The sequence below is a fragment of the Callorhinus ursinus genome, unplaced genomic scaffold (assembly GCF_003265705.2).
Source record: "Callorhinus ursinus isolate GAN/ISIS: 27379988/994484 unplaced genomic scaffold, GSC_fseal_2.0 scaffold12, whole genome shotgun sequence".
NCBI classification, from domain to species: Eukaryota; Metazoa; Chordata; class Mammalia; order Carnivora; family Otariidae; genus Callorhinus; species Callorhinus ursinus.
Window position 1 is genome coordinate 19975463 of NW_027397074.1, and position 25258 is coordinate 20000720.

Genomic DNA, 25258 nt, shown 5'->3' on the forward strand with positions numbered 1-25258 from the left:
ATCTGGGATTGTGACACCTCCAGTTTTGTTCCTCTTTCTCAAAACTGCTTTGGCTGTTCAGCATGTGTAGGACTATGCATTTTGTATACAATCTAACCACTGGCTTTATTTTCCTACCCTTATTTTTTTTCCTTTCATCAGATTCCCCCACCAATTTATCTTATCTTCTTATACTGTGGGTATTTTTATAAGCTCTCTCAAATCTGATGTGGAACCAGATGAAGAATTAATCAATTGGTAAGTAAATCTTCACAATGGGAGGGTGCTGAAATCCTGGAATCCTTGTGAGCAGCAGGGAAAGGAACTGGCGGCAAGAAAAAGAGCCACACATTTTCTGTGGCCCAGAGCAGCACTGATTCACAGAGAAAGGACCAACGTGGCGAGGCCTTGTGAATAGAAGCCCCACGGGAGGCGCTGTGAACTGGGAACTAGACCACGCATAAGTGAGGAGAGGAGAGCCAAGGACCTGGAGTCCCCCAGCCCCCAACTCTCCTGAACTGAGATGCAAGGTGAGGAAATAGGGAGAAGCTGCGGTGAGATGGGTTTCTGCTCCCGGTGAGACTTGAAACAGAAATAAGATAAATCTTACAAAAATAAGGAAAATTACACTTCTCACCCACGAGTTTGTGAACCAAATGTGAAACCCACTTTCCATAACAAAATGGGTTTGTGGCAGAGGGCCAGAAACAGTCAAGGTAGCTGTTCCTGAAATGCAGCCTGTGAGGGGGCTCCCCTGTGTGGCCTTTTCAAGGCAAGTTTGCCCAGGGTCCCCAGATCCTCTCAGTAAAGGGGTGTGGATACTGTCTCATAAGTAAGTTTATGACTTCGTTACAACCAGAATCCAGCCAAGAGAACATCTCACAAATACTATCTGTATTATTCCACAGGAAGATTTTCCACAATAGAAGGAGTGGAATTACTAATGTGACAGGAATAGATTTCAGAGGCAAGCAGCAAGGAGTGCTAACAAAGTCTACTTACAAATAATCCCAGGAGAATGTAATTCGCAGGCACCTGGCGGCGGAGTTTCCCGCAGCAAGCAAGTACAATCAGTACAACAAAAAATGCCGGCCTGAGGGTAATTTAAAGCCACGTGTTATTTGCTTCCGGTGATTATATCATATGATATAGGTAGATAAATAGAGATAGAGATATGTTATTATGTTATCATCTGATACTAAGTATAAAGTAAACAAAAATATATGCAGATGATTACCTTCGCTTTTTTTTTTAGCTTTTAAAACTAACTTTGCTCATTGCCATCCATAGAATTTTTTAAATTTTACTTTTGAAATAATTATAGATTGACAGGAAGTCGCAAAAAGACAGAGAGTTCCCGTGTATCCTTCACTCAGTTTCCCCCAGTGGTAACATCTTACATATATATAGGATAACACCAACACCATTAATTTGACATTGGTACAATGTGTGTATAATGCTATGTCATAGAACCATGACACAAGTCTGTGTAGATATGTGTAACTAGCACCACAATCAAGATTTGAAACTATCCCATCATTAAAACATCAACAAAGATCTCCCTCATGCCATCCCTTTATGGGAACACACAAACACACACATACCCTAGCTCCTACTAACCACTAATTTGCTTGTCATCTCTATAATTTTGTCATTTCCAGAATGTTAAACTTTTACTTAATTTTTAATAAAGAAACTCAATCAGTAGCTGGTAGAAAAATCACTTTTTATGAAATCCAAGAATACTTACAAGATTGCATAGGTGAACCAGGCATTCGTGAGCACCCAAGATTTTAAACTCTTCCTGATTAAAAAAAAATTAATATAATTTTAAACAACAAATTGTTTAATGTAATACTTTAGAAATAAAACAGTTTCATGAGAAAGGGGTAAATCCTAAATGATTGACAATGACAAATGAGGAGTGAAATAATGAAACCTAGAACTATACCTTGCTTCTTAAAATAGACTCATAAAAAGACAGTCATGTAAGTCAAATTTGTATGAATGTACATGTCCTGGTGACATTTTTATTTTTAAAAAGTACTGAGGTCTCTAGGTGTACAAAACAAAAAAAAATACCAACTTCTCATAAATTTGTTTTGTAAATAGAGATTTTCATAGGCTAAGTTTAAGCAGTGATGGATCATAGCCCCAAAATAATTTCTGCATTTAACCGCGTTCCAAGTCTCCAAAGCCTCCATAATCTCACCTTTTTTCCATTTATCCACTTTTATCTGTGGAAATAGCTCAGGGGAAATAGAAAATGAAATAGTGCCCCAAATAAGAGTAAGACAAAAAGATCTCAGCTTAGGAAGTTGAAGCAAAACTGTAGAAATCTACCAACACTTGTTCTAAGAGTTGCCTCAGGAACCACAAAGCTATAGAAATATCATATCCTATGGATGATTAAGAGAAAACAGATAATGTTTAATGATCAGAATTAAGTCGAGTCGATTCAATAAGAATTAATGTGAACAACTTAATATTTAATTTACATCAGTAACAAAGACTTACCAGAAAAGAAACAGGCTGACAATTGCCCCAGTGGCCACCAGCTGAGCTGACAGGATCAGGAACACTTTGATAATGAAAGCTGAAGAGACAGAAACATTATTTTCATGACACAATATTCAAAAGTAAAAATAGAAATGTAATTATCTATTTTTGATACTTAACAGAAAGAATATTTCCTCTGACTTTTTGAGGAGGGGAAAAGGAGCACTAGTTTAGACTCAGCAGATGGAATAACAACAGAGATCCAGTTCTGCAGACCTTGTGGAAAGTATCCCGTTCGGATTGTCACAGGTATTTTACTGGAGATTTGAGGGTTTATCCGTGGAAGCCCCAAAATCTAAAAGACAAACAGGAATTTAATTCCTTATTATGCACACCCCAACCTCCTTAGGACTAAAAGTGACCTGAAAGTCCCTGGATGTCTCAGGCCATCATTAGGGGTCCGGGTCCACCTGTGGATGAAATGGAGTGCAGGTAGAGAGGGCAGCTAGTCCTCAGAGACAGATGCGGGCTGCTGGGAGTCCGCAGAGCCTTCCCACCACTTCTCTCACCAGCCTGCCTCCCTTTAGCAATTCCCTTCCCTTCAACTTGAGCAGAAACTGGATAACATGAGGAATCATAAATAAGACCAAGGAGGTCCCAGTGGCATGCCAAAGCTGAGTGCAGAGGATGTCAGTGTCTCTTTTTGCTTCCTTCCTCCTGCACAGCTCTTCCCAGAGCCCTCTGAATATGGTGCTGAATATGATGACAGTGAACTGTTTGGTAGCTTTGACTCAATTTTCAAAGAAAAAGTAAATTCTGCTTAGAGATGACTGACAGGGTTGTCAACTGTGTCCTTTGGCTAGGTGGTGTTGATGCGTTGGAAGGGTGACAACAAAGAAATGGGATTGAGCTATCTTAATCAAAATACCAGAACATATGTGCCCCAATGAGGGCTGCCTACCTTAAAATATTCATGTAGTCAACATTTATTGCACATTTACTATATATCAGAGACTGTGAGGGAATAAATATTAGATGTGGCCCAGCCTTATAAGACTAGACTAGACATCACTAGAATAGACAGTCCAGAAATAATCCCTTACATTTATGGCCAACTGATTTTTAACAAATGTGCTAGAACAATTCAAGGGAGAAAGAATAGTCTTTTCAAAAAAAAGTGCTGGGACAACTGGACATATACATACCAAAGGATGAATTTGGATCCTTTCCTCATGTCATACACAAAATCTAATTATTAGTTTAAAAATGGATCATAAACGTAAGCATAAAAAGCAAAACTCTTGGGGTGCCTGGGTGGCTCATCTGTTAAGTGTCCAACTCTTGGTCTCGGCTCAGGTCATGATCTCAGGGTCTTGAGATCAAGCCCCACATCAGGGCTCCTCACTCAGCAGGGAATCTGCTTCCCCTCTCCCTTTGCCCTTCCCTCCCTCCCCACCTCGCACACTCTCTCTTTCTAAAATAAATAAGTCTTTTAAAAAAAAAGAAACAAAGCTCTTGGAAGAAAGCGTAGATGTAAATCTTTGTGAGCAGAAATTAGTCAATAAATGTTTTAGATATGACACCTAAAGCATAAGCAAAGAAAGAAAAAAACAGACAAATTGGATTTCATCAAAAGTAAAAGCTCGGGCGCCTGGGTGGCTCAGTTGGTTGAGCGACTGCCTTCGGCTCAGGTCGTGATCCTGGAGTCCCGGGATCGAGTCCCGCATCGGGCTCTCTGCTCAGCGGGGAGTCTGCTTCTCCCTCTGACCCTCTTCCCTCTCGTGCTCTCTGTCTCTCATTCTCTCTCTCTCAAAAAAAAAAAAAAAAAAAAGTAAAAGCTCTGTGCGTCAAATGACACCATCAGAAAGTGAAAGAAAACCCAGAGACTGGGAGAAAATATTTGCAAACCATGTATCTGATACGGGACTTATACCTAGAATACACAAAGAACTCTCACGATTCAATAACAGGAAGATAAATAATTAAAAATGGACAGAGCTTGTGTAGTGCCCCCCTCCAACTGACACTGGGCTTGGCCACGTAACTTGTGTTGGCCAGTGAGACATTAGCATGTGTGAAGCCTGGAAAGGCTTGACAAACTTCTTGGCACAATGGGGCTTGTCTATCTGGTATACTTTTTCTTGGGACCCAACTCCCAAGTGCTGAGAGACTCAAGTCATAAAGAGAGAGCCAACAACCAGCACCAACTTCGAGCCATGTCAAGGAGTCAGAATGGCCACTCAGCCTCAGCTGCCATCTGATTACAACTGCATTAGAACTCCAAGTCAAGACCAGCACAAAAACTGCCCAACTCAATCCAGTCAACCCACAGAATCATGAAAGATAATAAAATGGTTCCTGTTTTTTTAAAAAGTGGGCAAAGGATTTGTATAGATATTTCTTCAAAGAAGATATTCAAATGCCCAATAAGTTTGTGAAAAGATGCTCAACATCATTAGTCACTAGGGAAATGCAAATCAAAATTACAGTGAGATACCACCTCACACTAGAATGGCTATAAGACGACAGACAGACAATAACAAGTGTTGCAAGGACATGTAGAAACAGAACCCCTCATTACATTGCTAGTTGGAATGTAAAATGGTGCAGCCACTATGTTTAACATTCCTCAGAATGTTAAATACAGAGTTGTCATATAACCCAGCAATTCCTAGGTATCTACTACCCAAAAGAAATGAAGACGTATGTCTACACAAAAACTCAAATATGAATATTGATCACAGCATTATTCCTAATAACCAAAAAGTGGAAATAGCCCAAATGTCTGTCAACTGAAGAATAAATAAACAAAATGGGTTCTAATGAGGCGATGGAATACTATATGAGCATAAAGAAGGAATGAAGTTTGGACACATACTACAACACAGGTGAACCTTGAACATTATGCTAAGTCTAAGTAAAAGAAGGCAATCGCAAAAGATCACATATCATTTGGTTCCATTGATATGAAATATCCAGAATACACCAATTCATAGAGACAGAAGGTAGGTTAGTGGTTGTCAGAGGCCAGGGGAGAGGATGGGATGGGGAGTGACCCCAATGGGTATGGGTTTCTTTTTGTGGTGACGGTTGCACAACTCTGTAAATATACTAAAAATCATTGAATTGTACACTTAAAAGGGGTAAATTTTATGATATGTAAATTGTATAAAGCTGTTTCAAATAATGATAGCCCCCCAGTCCCATAGCTTTTCATCCATTACCCATTGATTCCATAAGACTTTCATCTTTTTGCATACCATATTAATTTTTTTAAAGTGGGAGAGAGCCCAGCCTCTGCCCTCCAGGAGAGACAGACGCAAGCAACTAACTCTAACAGTGGTGGGGAGGCCTTCAACCTGATTTCCTCATGTGTTAAATGACACTACAATGCTTTCACTTACAGGGTTGTTGGAAGGACTAAATGCAAAACTCTTCCTCTCGCACAACACCCGGTGCTGAAGGACTGGCACCGGGGCAGAGGTGGCTCATGTGGTGCCATCCATCCTCCCTGGCTTCCTCACCACCCAACCCCAACCTGGTTAAAGAGGACAATGGGCCCAACTAAAAAAGCTACAGATGGAGGTGGCCGTGGGATCCTGGTAGGGTCAATGAGGAGCAAGTGGAAATTCTTGGGTGTGGTTTCTAGGAAAGCCTCTGAAAAGAAGTCAGATTTGGCTTACTCTCGGGCATCTGTCCATGAATAGCACCCCTTGGAGTTGTCGAGGCAGCAGACTAGGCTTAGCCTTTTTTTTGCCTTTGCCTTTCCCTACCTGGAAGGCTAGGGCTCCAAAAGGCATCTTTCCAGCCACAAGATGGGGAGTGAAGGCCACAGGGAGACAGCAGTGGGGTTCAAAGCTCACAGTCTACCTTTAAGTTGTCCAGGCCCTAAGAGGGTCTAAGGATGACAGAGTGGTCACGGGGGACTGGTAGCATTTGCCTTGAACGGCATAGTTCATAAAAGAAAAAAGACGTTTTTTGAAGCCACAGATTTTTAGTTTTCTATTGCTCACAGCTGAATGTATTTCCCATACAGAATTAATATCTAGGGGGCATTAAATTAATATGCTTTAAAACTAAAACCAGTATCATGGCATCACCTTGTAGGGAGGTAAGAACATTCTACAGTCAGTGGGTAATTCATATTTCCTCAGGGAACCACACATTGTTTACCGTAATATGTTTATTATGAATTTCTGAATACCCTGGACAACTAAGGGACCACCTACTACAGCAGCCCTACATCATGTTTCATGGTAAAGTGTAACTGGGAAAAACTAAAGGCAAAGTTAAAGCATCTAACAATCCACTCTGGGAAAGCATTTTGAGAGAACACTTGCTTTTCTCTTCCAAAATTATGCTCACCTTTGCGGACCGATGAATCTGAGAATGGATTGGCTAAATTATTGCTGTCATTTGGGGTGGTCTCATCTGAAATTTGTACCACATAGCTATCCGCTCGCTCTTTCATCTTTGAATGTGGATTCCCGCGAGTTTTTTGTGGCTCAGAAGGCGAAGTTGTGTAGGACTGACCAGACTTGATCTGGACGTTACTATCTGCTGCTTTCCGAACCAGATGGTGATGATCTCCAGAACTAAAGTCTATTGGTTCACTGATCTCCAAGTCCATTTTCCTGGAGGAGGAGAATTGTTATTCAAGTCTTTGTGCTCATACCACTACAATCTTAGCATCCTTGTAACATTCAAATGAGTTTTCTATTTTTTTTTAATTAAAAAATTTTTTTAAGTTTTTTAGTAGGCTCTATGCCCAACATGGAGCTTGAACTCACAACCCCTAGATCAGGAGTCACATGCTGTACCCGCTGAACCAGCCAGGCACCCCTCAAACGATGTTTTCTTAATTTTAACTCCCTTAGCTCAGGACTTACCAAGCCAGTACTTAACAAATATTTATTGGGTGAGTGATGAACCACTACTTTTAAGATGAGGCCTATAGAGTAAAGTAACTTGCACTTTATAATGAAATTAATATGTTTATAAATTCATCCACCAGGAGTTCATAAACTCCCTTTTATGTGCCAGGTGTGGAGCTCCCCTCATCACCTCTGCCCTCAAAATGCTTATATTTTGGAGGAGAAGATAAACAAGCAATAATATAAAAGCCAAATTAAGCAGGGTCAGGAACAATGGAAGATGATAACGAGAGCCCCTCATAACGTCTGGAGGAAAATGTAGGAAGTAGAAGAGGCTGTCACAAGCTTCCAGAGAAAGGGAAGTTTCAGCCAAGGCTGAAAGATGAGTAGGAGGAAGAGATGGGGAAAAGTTTTCCAAGGCAGAGAGTCAGCCTGGACCAGAACGGGAAGAAGCAGAGAGGGCAGGTTCCAGAGCAGAATGAGGTTAGGCAGAGGGCCAGTTAGGGCAGGTCAGTGAGGGACCAGCAAGCAAATTCATCCTGAAGGCCATGGCCATGGTAGGCAGAATGAATGGCCCTCCAAAGATGTCCACACCCTAATCTCTGTGACTTGTGAATGCCCCTCACATGGCAAAGGGAACATTGCTGATGTGATGAAGCTAAGGACTCTGAAGTGGGAATAGGATCCTGGATTCTCTGGGTGGGCCCAACTGAATCATAAGCATCCTTATGATCATACTTATAAGAGGGAGGCAGGAGGACCAGAGTCACAGGAGAGATGACAATAGGAGCAGAGGTCCGAGTGACAGAGTTGCTGTCTCTGATGACGGAGGAAGGGGCCGTGAGCCAAGGAATGCAGGAGGCCTCTGCAAGTTGGAAAAGGCAAGGATATGTATTCTCCCCTAGCACCTCCAAATCCGAATGCTGGCACTTTGATTTTAGGCCAGGGAGACCGATTTGGGACTTCCGACCTGCAGAACTATAAGAGAATAGATTTGTATTGCTTTAAGGCATTATGTCTGTAGTGATTTGTTACAGCCATAGGTAACTGATACAACAGAGAATTACTGAAGGTACTCCAGCAGGGGACCAGGGGATCTGACTAGAAAGACTGCACTAGGGCGCCTGCGTGGCTCAGGCGGTTAAGCATCTGCCTTCGGCTCCGGTCATGGTACCAGGTCCTGGGATCAAGCCCACCCCCCCCCCGCCCCCCGCATTGGGCTCCCTGCTGAGCAGGGAGCCTGCTTCTCCCTCTGCCTGCCCCTCCCCCCTGCTTGTGCTCTCTCCCTCCCTCTCTCTCTGTCTCTCATGAAGAAATACTAAAACCTTAAAAAAAAAAAAAAGACTGCACTAGGCACAGTGTGGAGAAAGGGCCAGAATAAGCAAACGCAGAAGCAAAGAGACCAGAAATGCAGGTAAAGAGGTTACGGTGGCTCTGCCACAGTGCTTTGGAGCAGAGCACAGTTCTTAGAAAACCAGTACGAAATGAACCAAAAATGGCAAAGAAAAGCCCCCCCGTTAGCTTTACTGGGACATGAAGACTCAGACAAGCCCCTGTTGCTGGCCTGCTTCCCCACAGAAGATTGCTGAGAGGGCCAGGGCTTGGTCAAACCATACCCCACTCGGGAATGGCATAAAAAGAAGGTCTGAACAGAACACCACGCTCTTGGAGAGGCAGACTCCATTTTACAAAGATGTCCTCCTCAAATTAACCTCTAAATTTTGCAAAATTCACTGGGATTTTTTTTTAAAGATTTTTTTTTTTATTTATTTGAGAGACAGAGAGAATGAGAGAGAAAGCACATGAGATGGGGGGAGGGTCAGAGGGAGAAGCAGACTCCCCGCCGAGCAGGGAGCCCGATGCGGGACTCGATCCAGGGACTCCAGGATCATGACCTGAGCCGAAGGCAGTCGCTTAACCAACTGAGCCACCCAGGCGCCCTCACTGGGATTTTTTTTCAGTACTTGAAAACATAACTCTAAAGTTCATCAGAAAGAGTAAATATATGAGAATAATCAAGAAGAAAATTGAAAGAGAAGGATTATGGGGAGCTGGGGAGTACTGATTTACCTTATTAGAAACCAAAATATCATGAAGCTACAGGATTAAAAGTATGGTTGTAGCATGTCAATAGATAAATGGACCGATGGGATGGAAGAGATGTAAGAAATAGACCCATGTGTATGAGAATTTAAAGTTTGATAAAGGCAAGTGCCTGGGTGGCTCAGTCGGTGAGGTGTCCGACTCTTGACTTCGGCTCAGGTCAAGATCTCAGGGTCATGAGATCAAGCCCCACATCACGCTCTGCGCTCAGAGGAGAGTCTGCTTGAGCTTCTCTCTTTCTTTCCCTCTGCCCCACCCCCCGCACTCACTCACTGTCTCTGTCTCTGTCTCAAATAAATCTTTAAAAAAAATTTTTATAAAGGTGGCATTTCAAATTATTGTCCCATAGTGTTGGAACAAGTAGTTATGCTTAGAAAACAAAGTTCAATAACTATTTCACATCTTTTACAAAAATGCATTCCAGATGAATTAAAGATATTATCATAAATAATAATAGCCATAGATACTCTACAAGAAAATATCAACGATTATTTTTGTAAGCCTTTGTAAGAATGCTTGGAAATCCTTGCCAGATTTGGTGTACAAAAAGCACTTTTAATATCATTACAAAAGATACCAATAACTCTGAAATGCAAATTTGTGAAAATAAAACTTGCAATATTTACTGTAAGAACAACCTTTTAAAAAGGAAAAGATGAGCAACTCTTTAGAAAGATGAAAAAAGAATATAAATAGACAATTCATAAGGGAACTTTGCTCAATAAACTTAGGAAATAATACCTCACAAATATCCATGCAATAAAAACAATTGTGTACTTTTTTCCCCCAAAAAAACTAAAAAGCTAATTCTCAGAGTTGCAGGGGTGTAGAGAAATGGATAACCTAGGGCCACATTCCGACTTGTGGGGGTCCTACAGATATTCCCCTTTCTATAAAAAAAATATTTACATGTGCATTTTTTGGCTGCACTGGAATGAAAAAAATAACAATCCAGACTGGATTCATTGTACACTATTTATTCATTATTATTATATTCACTTTTTTTCTACTGATTTTAAAAGAAATTGAAATATTTTCATGACCCTTAAAAGTACGTTGGACCCTAGGCAATGTGCCTACTGTGCCAGGGGGCTAAATCAGCCCTGAGAAAACCTCAAGCAGTTGGCAGGTGTGTAAACCTTTCTTTCGTCAGTAATTTGGCAGCATCAGATTCAAAATGTGCATCACTTTACACCCAACAATTACATTTTCAGGAACTTGCCCCATAAAAATACCCACACAAATAGGCAATGAGACATATATAAGGAAGCTCATTACATTATTCACTGTAACTGCAAAAAAAATTTCAGACTAAGTATCAATCATTAAGGAATGGTTAAATTGATTTTGGCAAAGAAAAGTTCGATATATATATATATATATATATATGGATTCATGTCAGAAGTTCACTCCAACACACTTTTGAATAAAAAAAGCTAGAGTAGAGAATAATACGTAGTAGGATCACACTCATGTTTTATACACTGCACACATACACATTTCCAGAGGCTGAAGAGATAGAGGACAAACCGTTAACATGGGTATCCCTAACACTGCAGAGCTGGGGAACACACTCTGAGTTTGTATGAATTTTTATAATGAGCATTTATTTATATTAAAGAAGATATTTACATTTTGAAGAGAAAAGGGAATATTTCTCTTTTTGGTAAAATCTGGAGCTCTCCTGAGGGGAACTGTCCTGACACGCAGCTGAGGAGCCCCGCAAGATGCCGAGTACCCAAGTTGGTTTCCTCCCGGGCGGTCCTGCAAATCAGAAGGGGGAGAGGCCGTGAGAGAGTTTCAAAGCACTCGGAACAAAAAACAAACAAAAATCAACGGCAGCTGAGCTTTCCTCATGAAACTACAGTTGGCCGGTGCCTTAATCATACAATGAGGCTTTCACCTGGTCTCAGAATGCTTCCCTGGCTCGGGAGCCGTCGGTCATCCGAAGGGCAGGCAGGCCCTGGGACTAAGAGGGAAGTTCTGAGTGACAGTTGGGGGGAGTGGCAGTTGGAGCACCGGGTGGGCTAGGCGTCCTGCGGCTTCCAGAAGACCTGGCGTCATCACCTTCTCCCAAGCAGGAGGAAGACCCGCACAATTATTTCAAATAAGGAAGATTTGTTTATGACAAAGCAGGCACTGGTTTTTCTGCGAGGTGATAACGCGACCCCCCCACCGTGGTATAGGGAGATACCTACCCGGGGCGGCAGGCCAGTGAGGAGCCAGGGAAGCCTGATTCAGGCTGTTGGGTGAGAGAAGTCAGATGACCACGTAGGAGGGCAGCAAGGAGAGGCATGGGAGCAGACACTTGTCCTGAATGCAAAGTGTTGCTGAGAACAGGCTGACTGATCCACTCACTACACTGCTCATCAGTGTGTGCCTACTGTGTGCGGGGCATGGAAGAAACCCAAAGAGGAAAAAAAGCAAGCTTCCTGTTCTCAGCACGCTCACTGTCCCGTGGAGGCGACGTGGGTGCAAAGGTACACCGTGAGGTCGAGGAGGGAAGAGTCAGAGCCAGGAAGCTACATCGGGGAGTCGGAGAATGGAGGTGTGTCCTGAGCCGATTCTGGAGAGGACAGGGTGGGGTGTGAAGTGTTGGGAGGGAGCCCATTCCAGGCAAAGGGAACACCCTGAGCACCGGGCTGGGAGCCGTGGGACACCCGCACAACAGGGTAATCATATCAGGTTCTAACACGGAAGGTATGTGCACAGAGGGAGATGGACATCACGAAGCCCCTCCTGGGGATGAAAAAGGGAACGGTCAGCAAGCTTATCTGCCCGGGCTCCCCTCTCCTGCACCTGCCGGCACTTTCATGGGTCTCACTCACCCTCTGTCCCGACCGCAATCTCTCTCCCTAGTTTGTTGTCAGTAGACAATTTGAGTTAATTAACGTTTTCCCAAGGTTGCATGTCAGGAGGTTATTAACCAGTGACTTGACTAATCTGATCAAAAAAATGCTTCCTCCTCCTGCTCTCGTATTGGCCTCAGAATCAACATCAATCAGGCACTTACCGAATGTAGACGTTGTCTACAGCCTCACCCGCACTAACTCACCGACTCCTCACCTCCACCCGGTGAGGCGCGTGCTCTTGTCGTCCTGGTCGGCCTGCTAAGTAAGCGGAGACACAAGGCTCTGCCCCGGAGCTGCACAGCACAAGGGCATGAGTGCTCAAGGAGTCCCACACGGCTCATATCCACTGGGACACAAAATGGGATGAATAGTACTCTCTTTGAAACCAGGCTGTGATATGTTTTATGCATCTGCTCTCCCTTTTTTTTAATTTTAAGAGTTTTGATTAATGAACCATGCAACACCTAAATCATGCAAATTAGCCTGCTTGGCAGCACTGATAATCCCCTGGGGAATTCAGCTTTTTCCTTTCCCTTGGTGTTAATTTGAAGACCCTAGGAGGTATTTACTCCTGTCTTCACGGCACACACTTGCTCTCTCTATCACACACACACACACACACACACACACACACACACACACTAGAATTTTCTCAGGTATCCCCACAGGCACAGATTGTGTTTGTCTCTGTGCAGTTGAACCCTTCCCCTGCGTCCAGGCTGGTCTCTCTCTCTGTCTTTGTTTCAGTCTGAGATCTCTCCCTGGCACCTGGGGACCAGGGAGCCCAGCCTGGCCAGTTGTGGCTCATGCTCTTCCTGAGGCCCCAGCGAGGGAGCAGGGGATGGGGTCACAGACTTCATTGAGTTGCCTTCCTGAGTTCTCTCCTCGCATCCATTTCCCTCACCTCCTGACTTGCCCCTCCTCCCCTGGCCCCATCACCTTCTCTGCCTGGCAGCCCTGTCTGTCCCCATGGCACACCACTCTGTTACACCCTAGTGTGGTCTGCACAGGACTTGTGGCTTTGCTTAGAGAAGCCCCACTTACTGACTTAAAACTATGAGCCAAGTTTGAGAACAGACCAAATCTTCACACAGCCCTGAGGTGGGCAATACCATCCTCACCTTACAGACAATGACCCGAGCTACATGTGGAGGTCCGGGTGCCAGTCCTTGAACGAGACCCGAGCCACCATACACTGCTCTCACCAGCTGGGAGAGGATTTCTAAGGCTGAAAACCTACCGGTGTTTCCCTTTTCCCATTTGATATTTTCTTTCTTTCTTTTTTTTTAAATAAAAGGAACACATGATGTTGTGAAAAAAATTCAAACAATACAAAATGAAAAGTGAAAGTCTTCCTCACCGAGTCTGTTACAATCAATTGACAACAGTTTTCTGTCTAAAGGACTAAAACAAATATTCTTCACACACATACAGCTTTTATATTTCCATAAAGTGATCGTATTTTATACATTGTTCTGTAAATTGCTTTCTTTCCTTTATCTTTTCATTTCAGCACATAGAAGAGCCTCAGATAGTTTCCTGTGTCACTGAGCATGTAATCCAAAGTCTTTACTTTGGCCAACATAATCTTTTTTTTTAAATAATTTTTATTGTTATGTTAATCACCACACATTACATCATTAGTTTTTGATGCAGTGTTCCATGATTCATTGTTTGTGCATAACACCCAGTGCTCCACGCAGAACGTGCCCTCTTTAATGCCCATCACCAGGCTAACCCATCCCCCCACCCCCTCCCCTCTAGAACCCTCAGTTTGTTTTTCAGAGTCCATCGTCTCTCATGGTTCGTCTCCCCCTCCGATTTACTCCCCTTCATTCTTCTCCTCCTGCTATGGCCAACATAATCTTGACGAAAAACTTGCCAAAGATATTACAAGAAAGGAAAATTATAAGCCCATCTTACTCATGAACACAGATGCAAAAATCTGAAAAATATTAGTAAACCAAATCCAGCAATATGGGAAAAGGATAGTAAATCACGGCCAAGTTGGGTTCATTCCAGGAGTTGCAATGTTAATTTAACATTCAGAAGTATATCCACGTAATGAACACATTAACAGATAAGTATTATGATCATCTCATAGAGAAAACCGTTTGATAAAACCTCCCTCCTCCTCCTCCCTCCCTCCTCCTCCTCCCTCCTCCATCCAAATGTGTACAACACATTTGTGATGAAAACAGAAATCGAAGGGAAATTTCTTAACCTGACAAAGGGAATCGACAAAATCTATGGTGTCAGAAGTCAGGTATAGTGGTAAGGGGCAAGTATGGGGTTTTGTGGTAGTAATGTTCTATTTCTTGATTTGGTGGTTGGAGTTACTTTGTGATAAAAGGGGTAAAAGTGGCCTTCTTCCTGATGATCTCAGAAGGGTGGAGGGTGTGACCAGAAGCTGCAGGAGCTGACAAAAACAGGAGATGGAGATGGGGGCCGAGGAAGAATGGAGGAAACAGGGTGTTGGGTGTTCATACATGTGGATGTTGACCCAACCCAGGATGGTGTCCTATGATGGAGAGGAAGCTGGTGAGCCATGGGTCAAGGTTCTCAGTGAATGAGAGGGGGTAATTTGTGGATGAAGTGCAAAGAGCAGTATACACTGGGAGATGGAGACATGCATTAGGGGGCATGAAATTTACCACCTAGATGCCCTTCACAGAGTGCATGGTTCTAAAATGAGACGACAGTCCTTATCTATTTTCCTCAACCACTTTTACAGTTGGTCTTAATCCCCATAAAGGTCCTGGAAAGTAGTTAATATTTTGTTCTACTATTGGGGAAACCTAGACTCAGAGCAAGAATGCCTGAGCCACAGCACAGGCCCCAGGGCTCTTTGAGGGCATTCGGATGTGGTGTCAGAGCAGAGGTTGTGTCGGCCACTGGTCCAAATCATGGTCCCTCAGTTAATCATCAGTTAACACTAAGACAGGGATAGTAACTCCTTTCAGGGTGGTCATGAGCACTAAGTGAGATTTTGTGACAACGTGGGCGTTCAATACAAGTTTTCTCTCTTTCCCTGGGCCATGCCACCAGCATATTCATTGAGCTGTCTCCAGGTATATCAAGTCCAGAAAACCCAGGATCCTGAAAACAGGTACGCTACCACTACACTATGAAGTGAGGCTGAAAAGCAAGAGACCCTTTTCCATGGTGAGGCCTGTTCTGATTAGCGACATTAATAAGAGGGGAACTGTCTTGTCATAATGCTCTTGTCTAGGCCAAACCAGTCGTTTGCCTTCCCACTCTCATGCTCACTGGCGTGCTGACCAGAGGCTACCGGACCCGTGATAACATCATCACCCGACGGTTTAGGAACGTGTGATTGACATTGTAGGCTTTACAATGTGTTTCCCCTCCTAATGCATAAATGTCCATGGATACAACCCATATAAATAAAAGTATTTGGGGTTCTAAATTATAATTTTTAGTACTGTAAAGGCGTTCTCAGCCTGAGTGTCAGATTAGCAAATAAAAATACAGCACACCTAGTTAAATCCGAATTTCAGATAAACAAAGAACACTGCACGGGATACACGCATATCAAAATATTATTCGTTCCTTGTCTGAAATTCAAATTTAATTTGGTGTTCTGCATTCTACCTGCCAATCCCAGGCCTAAAGCCAAAAAGTTTGCCAAAATCTTTCCCCAGAAGGCGATCGAGATCCAAACTACAGTCCACTTCCAGAAGTCCCGGGTGGGGCACTTCCGGCCGCGGGGGGTGGAGCCAGCGCGGCGCAGGCCCCACCCATCGCCGGAAGTTTTCCAGGCCAGGTCCCGCCCCCGAGCCCGCCTCCCGGCGCTGTGGGCCGCCCGGGGCTGGTTCCGGTCGCAGAGCGGGTGGAACCGCCTTCCTGCCTCCAGGGGGCAGCGGCCTCCCTCGGGTCCCTGCGTGGACAGCTCGGCGCCCGCGCCGCTCTTCCTGTCGCTGGGAGTGGCGGGCCGACCAGCGGGCGGCCCGGGCCGGCGGTCGCCATTCCCGTGTCGCTGCGCCCGCGGGGGCCGCCCGAGCCCGCCACGATGCCACTGGGCCTGAAGCCCACCTGCAGCGTCTGCAAGACCACATCGTCCTCCATGTGGAAGAAGGGCCCGCAGGGCGAGATCCTCTGCCACCACTGCACGGGCCGGGGCGGCGCGGGCGGCGGGGGCGCCGGCTCCGGGGCGGCTGGCGGGACGGGGGGCAGCAGCGGCGGTGGCGGCTTCGGCGCGGCGACCTTCGCCAGCACCTCGGCCGCCCCTCCGCAGAGCAACGGGGGCGGGGGCGGCAAGCAGGTGAGCTCCTCCGGCGCCTCCCGCCCGCGGAGGCCGACCGGGCGTGGGGTGGGCGGAGGCCGGCGGGGCGGGGAGGGAGCGCGCGCGTGGGCCTTCCCGGATCGCGGTGACCGTGCTAGAGAGGGCCGCCCGCTCCCGCCCCACGATGAGATCTTCACTGGCTTGGCCCATTCTAAGCACCTTTGGTATTGTGAGAAATTGAAAGTGTAAAGAAGCGAGACAATTTAAAACCCTTCAGAAATCCCCCTCATTGTAGTAACATTTGCGGTAGTATCCAGACATCTCAGTACACGCACGTAAACGGGGTCATGCTACTGGACCTACTTTCCCTGTTAAAGGTTATTTTATTATTATGTTATAAAGTAAGATTATGTCATTGCTTTAAATGGCAGCGTAAGTATTCCATTGTAGGGAAGTGCCACACCCAGCCTGCTCCCCGGGGTTGGAGAGTTGAGTTGTTAAGGGATGTTCTCCACTATAAACACAACAAACGAATAGTTCTTGCCTTGGCCGAGACTTACTCCTACACCTACCCCAATGCCCTATTGTAAGTACTTCACACCTTTTTGGAGGCTCTAGAGATGCTTGTCTAGGGCCCTCCCTGTCTTAATTAGCCCAGTTCCTGTGATTACCCAGGGTAAAAAGAAAAGCCACATTCTTACTTAATTTTTTAAAAGTCAGCATAAAGTGCATATTCTGAAGTCCTTGTAAGATGGTTGTATCGGGACAGCAATCTTTCTACAATTTTATTTCTTTATCTTTTTTGTTCTTTAATTGTTTATGTAACAGAGTAAGCAGGAAATTCACAGGAGGTCTGCTCGGCTCAGAAACACTAAATACAAATCTGCTCCAGCTGCTGAAAAGAAAGTTTCCACTAAAGGAAAAGGGAGAAGACATATTTTTAAATTAAAAAATGTAAGATGATTGTGGACAGTGTCTTTTACAGTAATGGCATTGTGTGTGTAGTGTGTCCTGTCAGTGCCTTCATTTCTCATCTGAACTTTGCTCTTCCGAGCCTTTCTGCAGTATTCTGGGGACTGGTCCGCACTTCTTAAAAGGAAGTGAGCTCTGTTGCAGGAGGCTTGCTGTTTATAGTTAATAATATCCTTTTTTTCTTTTTTTAGCTTTTGATTTTTTCCAGTGGGAAATATAAAATATGAGTCTAAAAGAAACATAAACCTTGAATGCATTTGACTGGGCCCTCTATGCAAGGAGGAGGTGGGATTATGGTTCTTGATATGGCCAGATATATTAGGGGGAAAATTTTTTTTTTATTCTTTAAAGATCTAAGTAAATAATACTGGAACTCATTCCTTTCCATATTTGTTTGTTATTACAGCCCCAGAAAAAGTATCTTGCTGACATGATGATCAGTTTGATGATTGTGAATCAAAAATTTTGCTAAGCCTTCTGCTGTAAGAAACTAGATGGTTGAAAGACTTGTGCTGGGGGTAGTTGAAAGAACCTTTTGTTGCAGTAAATTCTCAGTATTTTTGTAAACACAAGGGGAAAATGGCCATCCACAGTGGACAGTGCGTTGTAGACTACTTTTTTAAACCTCAGTATGGTGTTCTTTCCTTTTAGAACAAGAATGCTTCCTTTACTGGGCATTTCTGAAATTGGGTGTATTCATTTGTGAAACACTGAGGGGCCCTGTAGTAAATTCTTGTGCCGCCTGCAGATTCTTATTCAGAATAGTTGCCTAATTGATTTAAGACTTTTATAATTTAGTTTTCTTAAAATGAGGCACCTGTTGACAAAGCACGTTAAGTAAATGTGCATGTGATTATAGTTGTATCATTTACACACATGTTTTCCTCTTCTGTGTGGTAGAATATGCTCTGCAGTTATTTCAGTATCTATTTCTTTAGCAACCCTTCTCTTCAAGGATGGTACCAAGACACATGTGGGGAGGCCTGGTTTTTGTGTTGTGGCATATAAGCGTGTATTACAGCTTAAGAAGGGATTGCAGTAATGGCTGGGTGGTGGCAAATGCCTAAGCACTCCAAGGAAGTTTCTATAACCTTAGTTCAGCCTTGCTAGAAAATTACTTCTGATGACAAGTATCCCAGCTTAGTTCCATAGTTAAGTTGAGATGGAAAATGCCTTCAAGGAGACACGTTTTCACATTGTGTTCACCTACACATTTTTTTTATTACTTCCTTTTTTTGTCATGCGCAGGCCTTCAGAGCCAGGATGTTGTTTATAACCGGAATGTTATATGTAATAAAGCTCCGAGAGCGGTTGGGGTAGATCTCAGCAGCTTGTGCGTTAGTTCTCAGCAGTTGGTAAGCTGATGGTAGCAGAAATAGCCACAGAAATACTCAGGCTGTGCTTTGCCACAACATTCAGAAAATCGTTTATCTTTTTATTGTGCTTCTGGTCAACCAGCAACAGATTTAGTGTTTCTTAAGTTACAGAACTCTTGTAGATGACTGGAAAAATGACTGTATACGCTACACACACATACACACTCGGAATGTGCTAATATTTTTACTTTTTTTTTCCCCCTAGCCCATCAAAGCTCCTGAGTCCGTTTCCACTATAATCACTGCAGAATCAATCTTCTACAAGGTAAGCATCTGTAGGGTTCCTAAGGGCAGGTTTGGGCCTGTCATAAGATACACTGCCAAATGTTGGGTTAGTCCAAAGGCCTCTGCCCCTCTATATAATGTGTGATTGCTTTTTGTTCTTCTCTAAGCTAGTTTTCCCCGTAGGTGGCTGGTATAAAACATTTCATCCAGAGCTGAGGTAGGAGGGGTAGTTGCTTATTGAAACATGGTATTTTTAAGTATTTTAAGTGTCTTAAAATTCTAAGGTATAGTGTGGCATCCTGAAAGAGTGAGCCACCCTAGTCACCCTGCCAGTCACTGTGGGAGGAGCACAGAGTGGGGACTTGGATGAGTAGACGGAGTGTAGACCTGATACCTAGTGGGTAGAGGAGGCACAGAGATTCTAAAATGCCTTTAAGCAGAAGTGAGGGCAATAAGGGCAGTGGCGGGGATTAACATCTACTAGAAGTAGATGGTGAGAGAGTGTCCAAAATGTTTTGATAAAAGAGTGAGGAAGTCCATTTTCCTAGAGCCAAAGCCCACAGACACCTGCTTCTTCGATGGGAGACATGATATATCGTTATTTTTGAACCAGAAGCCTTAGGGAAGCAGTTGCAACACAGAAACAGCCTCCAAAGCCTGGCGGGCCTGTCACAGGCGGCAGCCATTACATGCTGTTGATGTCTTGGGGGCTGAACTATCTTTTGGGGGGCAGTGGCACAAGTTAGTGCTTCATACCTGACCCAAGTGGACCAAACACTGAAAAACTCAAGTATGATACTCTGTGTGTACCTTTTTTGTTGTTGTTAGCCCAGAATCTGTGTAGTCTAAAACAGCCTGTACACAGGCAAACACCACTCCTGTATTTCCAGCATTTCACGCATGTTAGTAATAAATAAAGTAGCTAAATTTAGTATGCGCTTGTTGTGCATCAGGCCCTGAGGTGAGCACGACACAGGCTTTACTTCACTCAGTCCACTCCATGAAGTGCTACTGTTATCCCCATTTTATGGATGAGGACAGTGAAGCACAGAGAACTGCTTGATCTTGTCAGAGATTCTATAGCCAGCAGGTCATGGAGTGAGGCAGTGTGATGGCGGAGCTCAGCTCCTGGCCCCACCGGCAAATGACTGTGTGATTGGGCCGAGACCAAGCTCTCTTTTGTTTCCTCTGCTAGAAGATAGGGATTGTAAATAGCAGCCACCTCAGTGGTTCAGGCGAGCTCATGTCTGTTAAACACTCAGCAGAGTAAGCGCTCAATGGATAGTAGAAATTGGCACCATCGTGTTTTCAGATGTGTGTATCACTCTCACAGCCGAACACGCAGTTTACAGATTTAAGTCTGGAAGCAACTGGTTGGGAGGCACCTGGTTGGCTCAGTCAGTAGAGCATGCAGCTCTTGACATTGGCGTTGCGAGTTCAAGTCCATGTTGGGTGTAGAGATTGCTTAAATAAATAAACTTTAAAAAAAAAAGAAGCAACTGGTTTGGCTAAGGATTTAATGTACTAATGATTTCCAGGCATGTCTCAACCAAAAGGCGAAAGGCCTTTGAACAGGTGTGGGACCTGTTATTACAAGTATCATATTTTTTTTTTTTAAGATTTTATTTATTGGGGCACCTGGGTGGCTCAGCCGTTAAGCGTCTGCCTTCGGCTCAGGTCATGATCCCTGGGTCCTGGGATCGAGCCCCGCGTCGGGCTCCCTGCTCAGCGGGGGGCCTGCTTCTCCCTCTGCCACTCCCCCTGCTTGTGTTCCCTCTCGCTGTGTCTCTTTATGTCAAATAGATAAAATCTTTAAAAAAGAAAGATTTTATTTCTTTATTTGAGAAAGAGAGAGTGTGTGCGTGCACAGGCACACAGCGGGGAGCCCGATGGAGGGCTCTATCCCAAGACCCCAAGATCACTACCTGAGCCGAAGTCAGACGCTTAACTGCTTAACAGACTGAGCCACCCAGTCACCCCACAAATACCATATTTCTTATTGCTGTCTGCCACCCCTGTTTGTTAGACAATAAGGACAAAGTGCAACAAAATACTCAGGTATGTTGCCGATACCCAGGATTGCAGAGGCTGCCGCTGCCGCTGCACGCAGCACCGGGGCGGGAGGACTTAAGAGGTCATTGCCATCTGCTGAACTAGAGCCCAGATCAGGCATGCGAGAGGGAGCTGAGTGGGAGCCACTGGGTCTGACGGCCAGGAGTGTGGGCACCCAAGACCCCAAAGGGTTGAATGGCCTCCTTGTGGCAGAAGAGCCCCATGAACAGCTCTGCTTACTCCTAATCCAGTGTTCTTTAGTATATTGAGTTGACCTTTCTTTTCTGCCAGCAGCCCTGAAACCTCCCTGCAAATGAAGGAACTCCTTAGATTAAGTGCCTTAGTCATGGTTAGCGCTTTCTGTATATACATGCACAACACAACACGTGCTAATAATCACTTAACCACGTGCCAGGTACTGCTCACCGTTGGCATCTTTTTTTTTTTTTTTAAGATTTATACATTTATTTGAGAGAGCAAGAGAGAGAGCATGAGAGCAAGCAGGGGGAGGGGCAGAGGGAGAGAGAGAGAATCTCAAGTGGACTCCCCACTGAGGGCAGAGCCTGACGTGGGGCTTGATCTCACAACCATGATCACAATCATGATCTGAGTGGAAAGAAGAGTCCCAACACTCAACCAGCTGAGCCACCCAGGTGCCCCTGGAATCTTTCAGTAGGACATTGTCTTTGCCTTGCAGTTCTATTTTCACACTATTATATATTTTGAGTTAATATTCATTTAGCATATATTTGAGTGTCTATGATAAGCAAGGCCCTATTCTTTGTACAAAAAAATGAATTAATCATTTATAATTTGGGAATAATGATGCTACGTGTAGACAAAGCAAACCGTAAGTGCAAAGAATTTATATGACAAATAACTTAGAACGTTGAGTAGTGGCTCTGAGGACCAGCTGAGGATGGATATGAACTAGCCAGTAGCAGATTGTGGTCCGCATTGACTCTACTGGTCCGTAGTGATGCAGATGCAACTGTAGCCCTTAGACCCATGGATGAAGGGTCCACCAGGAAAAGCTCCTGTCACAGCCCACTCACTGGAAGTATTTCTTCAGAATTATTTTTATGGTTGAGGACACACCCCAGCACTTTACCTGCTGCCAAGGCCCTGTTTTGAGGGAAGCAGTGATAAATCGCACTTGGTTCCTGCAAGTCAAGGACACTTTCACTGGCTAGGAACCACACCCACCTAAGGGAGTGCTGAGTACCATAAAGATTTGGATCAGCCATTATGGATGCTTAGGGGAGAAATTATTTCCTTTTGAAGACCTAGGGAAGGAGACATGCAACAGATGGCAGAGGCAGAGTCATAGGGAGGGCTCGACACGGACGTGACAGATGAGTTAGTTGGCTCCGAAGTGGAGCAGGGATAAGACCTGAAGCCGTGAATGCTGGAAACGCAGGTAATTGTCTTGTGGGAGGATAGCAGAGTGAATGGCATGGGACCCATCCTGAAGACTGGTTATGATCAGAAGAGTTTCTCTCATTTCTTTGGGTTGGAATGTGTGATGTCCATTTTCTTTATGGGTGGCCGAGGAGGGAGGAGTGTAGAGCGTATTCTCCTCGGGTAAGCACTGCTTTTCAATACAGGACAGAGACGGACCCCTGAGCTGGTGAAGGAGCCCCAGCTGCATTCTCTGCCTTCAGTAGCCTTCAGCAAAGTCACTTCCCCTTTCTACAGCTTAATGGCTGTAGGGATAACATTGTTCTGATACGAAATCAAAGTGTTTTTATAAACAAATGTTTTCTCCAGATGCACATTTTTGGGGGTGTGTATAATTTTTATTCAAGAGTGAACAACTTTAGAATTGGCATCAGGGGCACCTGGGTGCCTCAGTCTGTTGAGCATTCCACTCTTGATCTCAGCTCAGGTCATGATCTCGGGGTAGTGAGATTAAGCCCCACTCAGTGTGGAGCCTATTTAAGATTCTCTGTCTCCCAAAAAAAAAAACAAAAAACAAAAAGGGGCACCTGGGTGGTGCAGTTGGTTAGGCATCTAACTTGATTTCTTTCGGCTCAAGTCCTGTTCTCAGGGGCATGAGATTGAGCCCCACATCGGCTCTGTGCTCAGCATGGAGTCTGGTTAAGACCCTTTCTCCCTCTCCTTCTGCCCCTCCCAGTCCACACGAGAGCACACACGCTATCTTTCTCTCTCTCTCAAATAAATAAATCTCACTGTGCACCTGGGTGGCTCAGCCGTTAAGCGTCTGTCTTCGGCTCAGGTCATGATCCCGGGGTCCTGGGATCGAGCCCCGCAGCAGGCTTCCCTGCTTAGCAGGGAAGCCTGCTTCTCCCTCTCCCACTCCCCCTGCTTGTATTCCCTCTTTTGCTATCTCTCTCTGTCAAATAAATAAAATCTTTAAAAATAAATAGAATAAATAAATCTTAAGAAAAAAAAAAAGATTCTCCCTCTCTCTTTGTCCCTCCACCCCCACTTGAGCTTTCTCTCTCTCTAAAAAAAAAAAGAAAAGAATTTTCTTTTCTCAGGGGCAGATAACACAACCATATAAACATTGATGCATTGGACCATCTTAAAGGTGTTTTACTGAGCACTTTGCAAACTGTTTATTTCGTGTTAGGGAGGTTTCAGTTCATAGCCGGGGTGCTTTTTTCTGTTTTTATTTCAAATATGGGATTGTCTTCTATTTCCCCCAGGGAGTATATTACCAAATAGGAGATGTTGTTTCTGTGATTGATGAACAAGATGGAAAGCCCTACTATGCTCAGATCAGGGGCTTCATCCAGGACCAGTATTGTGAGAAAAGCGCTGCCCTGACGTGGCTCATTCCCACCCTCTCGAGCCCCAGGGACCAGTTTGATCCTGCATCCTACATCATCGGTGAGTTTGACAAGTGGTGCAGGTTCTTGAACTCAGGTAATTCTCCGCTATTACATAAAAGGTCTGCTCGGGCTGTCGTAACAAAATACCACGGGCTGAGTGGCATAAACACAAAACCTATTTTCTCATAGTTCTGGAGGCGGGAAGTTGAAGATCAAGGTGCTGTCAGGGTCACTTTCTGATGAGAGTGCTCTTCCTGGCTTGTAGGCAGCCACCTTCTTGCTGAGTCCTCACGTGGCCTTTGCTCTGTGTGTGCACACTCCTAGTGTCTCTTCCTCTCCCTAGAAGAACATCAGTCCTATCAAATTAGGGCTCCAGCCTATGACCTGAATTACCTCCCTAAAGGCCCTATCTGTAAATACCATCACATTGAGGCTTAGGGCCTCAACATATAGAGCGGGGGGAATATAATTCAGTCCATAACAAAGAGACATAAGCATCATTAAATATTAAATAGTAAAGAGCTTTATAGAAAATATGAAAGACATTTTATACAGTTGGGGTTTGAGGGCTTTCAGTTATTTTGAGTTAGGGCAGTATATACGTACTAAAAAGTGATGTGGATAAGATTTTTCTGAGGGACCCAGGGTTAAACTCTATATTAAAAGAACGTATTGATCAGGCATTAGGCTTATTTAGGCATATTTACTTATAATAATCTAGTTAAAAATAATTTTAAAAGGAACTGTCCCCATTATTTCTAGAATCTGACAAATTTTCACTATGTGTCCCTCTACATGTCACACACCTCATCCTAGACCTTTTATAACATATCGTCATGTATAGTTGAAATGGCGGCCAGTGTGCTCTTACTCATTTCAAGGCTACAGAAGTGGTATGAATGTTTCTTGATGTAGACTCACAGGAAGAAGTTGCTGAGTCATACAATTTTAAAAGTGCTCAGAGTTTGGAAGTCACCCCATATTTTCAACCTTTCTGCAATGAGCAGGCGTTACTTTTGCATACAAAAGTTTTGTTTTGTTTTGTTTTTTCCGGAGGGAACTCAGGGGCAGGTAACATACTGTTGCTCTTGTCACCTCTGTGTGAAATTTGATACATGATCAGCTTTAGTCTTCCGCCTGTAGGTGCATAGAAGAGTGGGTTTTTACCTACGTGACTGTAGGACGGGATTCCCGGCAGAGGCGGCGATGTGAACAATCTCTCCTGAGGCTCCTCTCCCTCCTCCTCCTCCTCCTCCTCCTCCTCCTCCTCCTCCTCCTCCTC

General features: G+C 44.3%; 2 protein-coding genes across 7 annotated transcripts in view; one reads left to right on the forward strand and one right to left on the reverse strand.

Annotated features, from left to right (window-relative positions):
• LOC112824888 (protein lifeguard 1-like) overlaps positions 1-11894 on the reverse strand; it is a 34787-nt gene extending 22893 nt beyond the window's left edge. For 3 of the 5 annotated variants that reach the window (XM_025872865.2, XM_025872864.2, XM_073898816.1), the window contains exons 1-6: positions 11654-11891; positions 11088-11219; positions 6844-7112; positions 2497-2575; positions 1730-1783; positions 982-1072 (exon numbers count right to left, since the gene is read on the reverse strand). In XM_025872865.2, the coding sequence (XP_025728650.1) occupies positions 982-1072; positions 1730-1783; positions 2497-2575; positions 6844-7112; positions 11088-11219; positions 11654-11751 (723 nt within the window). In that variant the 5' untranslated portion in view covers positions 11752-11891. Of the gene's footprint in view, positions 1-981; positions 1073-1729; positions 1784-2496; positions 2576-6843; positions 7113-11087; positions 11220-11358; positions 11447-11653 lie in introns of those variants that run through there. The other 2 variants (XM_073898817.1, XM_025872866.2) reach the window with 2 other exon arrangements.
• A 4254-nt stretch (positions 11895-16148) lies between these two features.
• The window catches only part of GATAD1 (GATA zinc finger domain containing 1), an 11047-nt gene continuing 1937 nt past the window's right edge, over positions 16149-25258 (forward strand). Inside the window, exons 1-4 of one of the 2 annotated variants that reach the window (XM_025872868.2) lie at positions 16150-16592; positions 17382-17507; positions 19107-19166; positions 23851-24034. In XM_025872868.2, the coding sequence (XP_025728653.1) occupies positions 16341-16592; positions 17382-17507; positions 19107-19166; positions 23851-24034 (622 nt within the window). In that variant the 5' untranslated portion in view covers positions 16150-16340. Of the gene's footprint in view, positions 16593-17381; positions 17508-19106; positions 19167-23850; positions 24035-25258 lie in introns of both variants that reach the window. The other variant, XM_073898818.1, reaches the window with a different exon arrangement.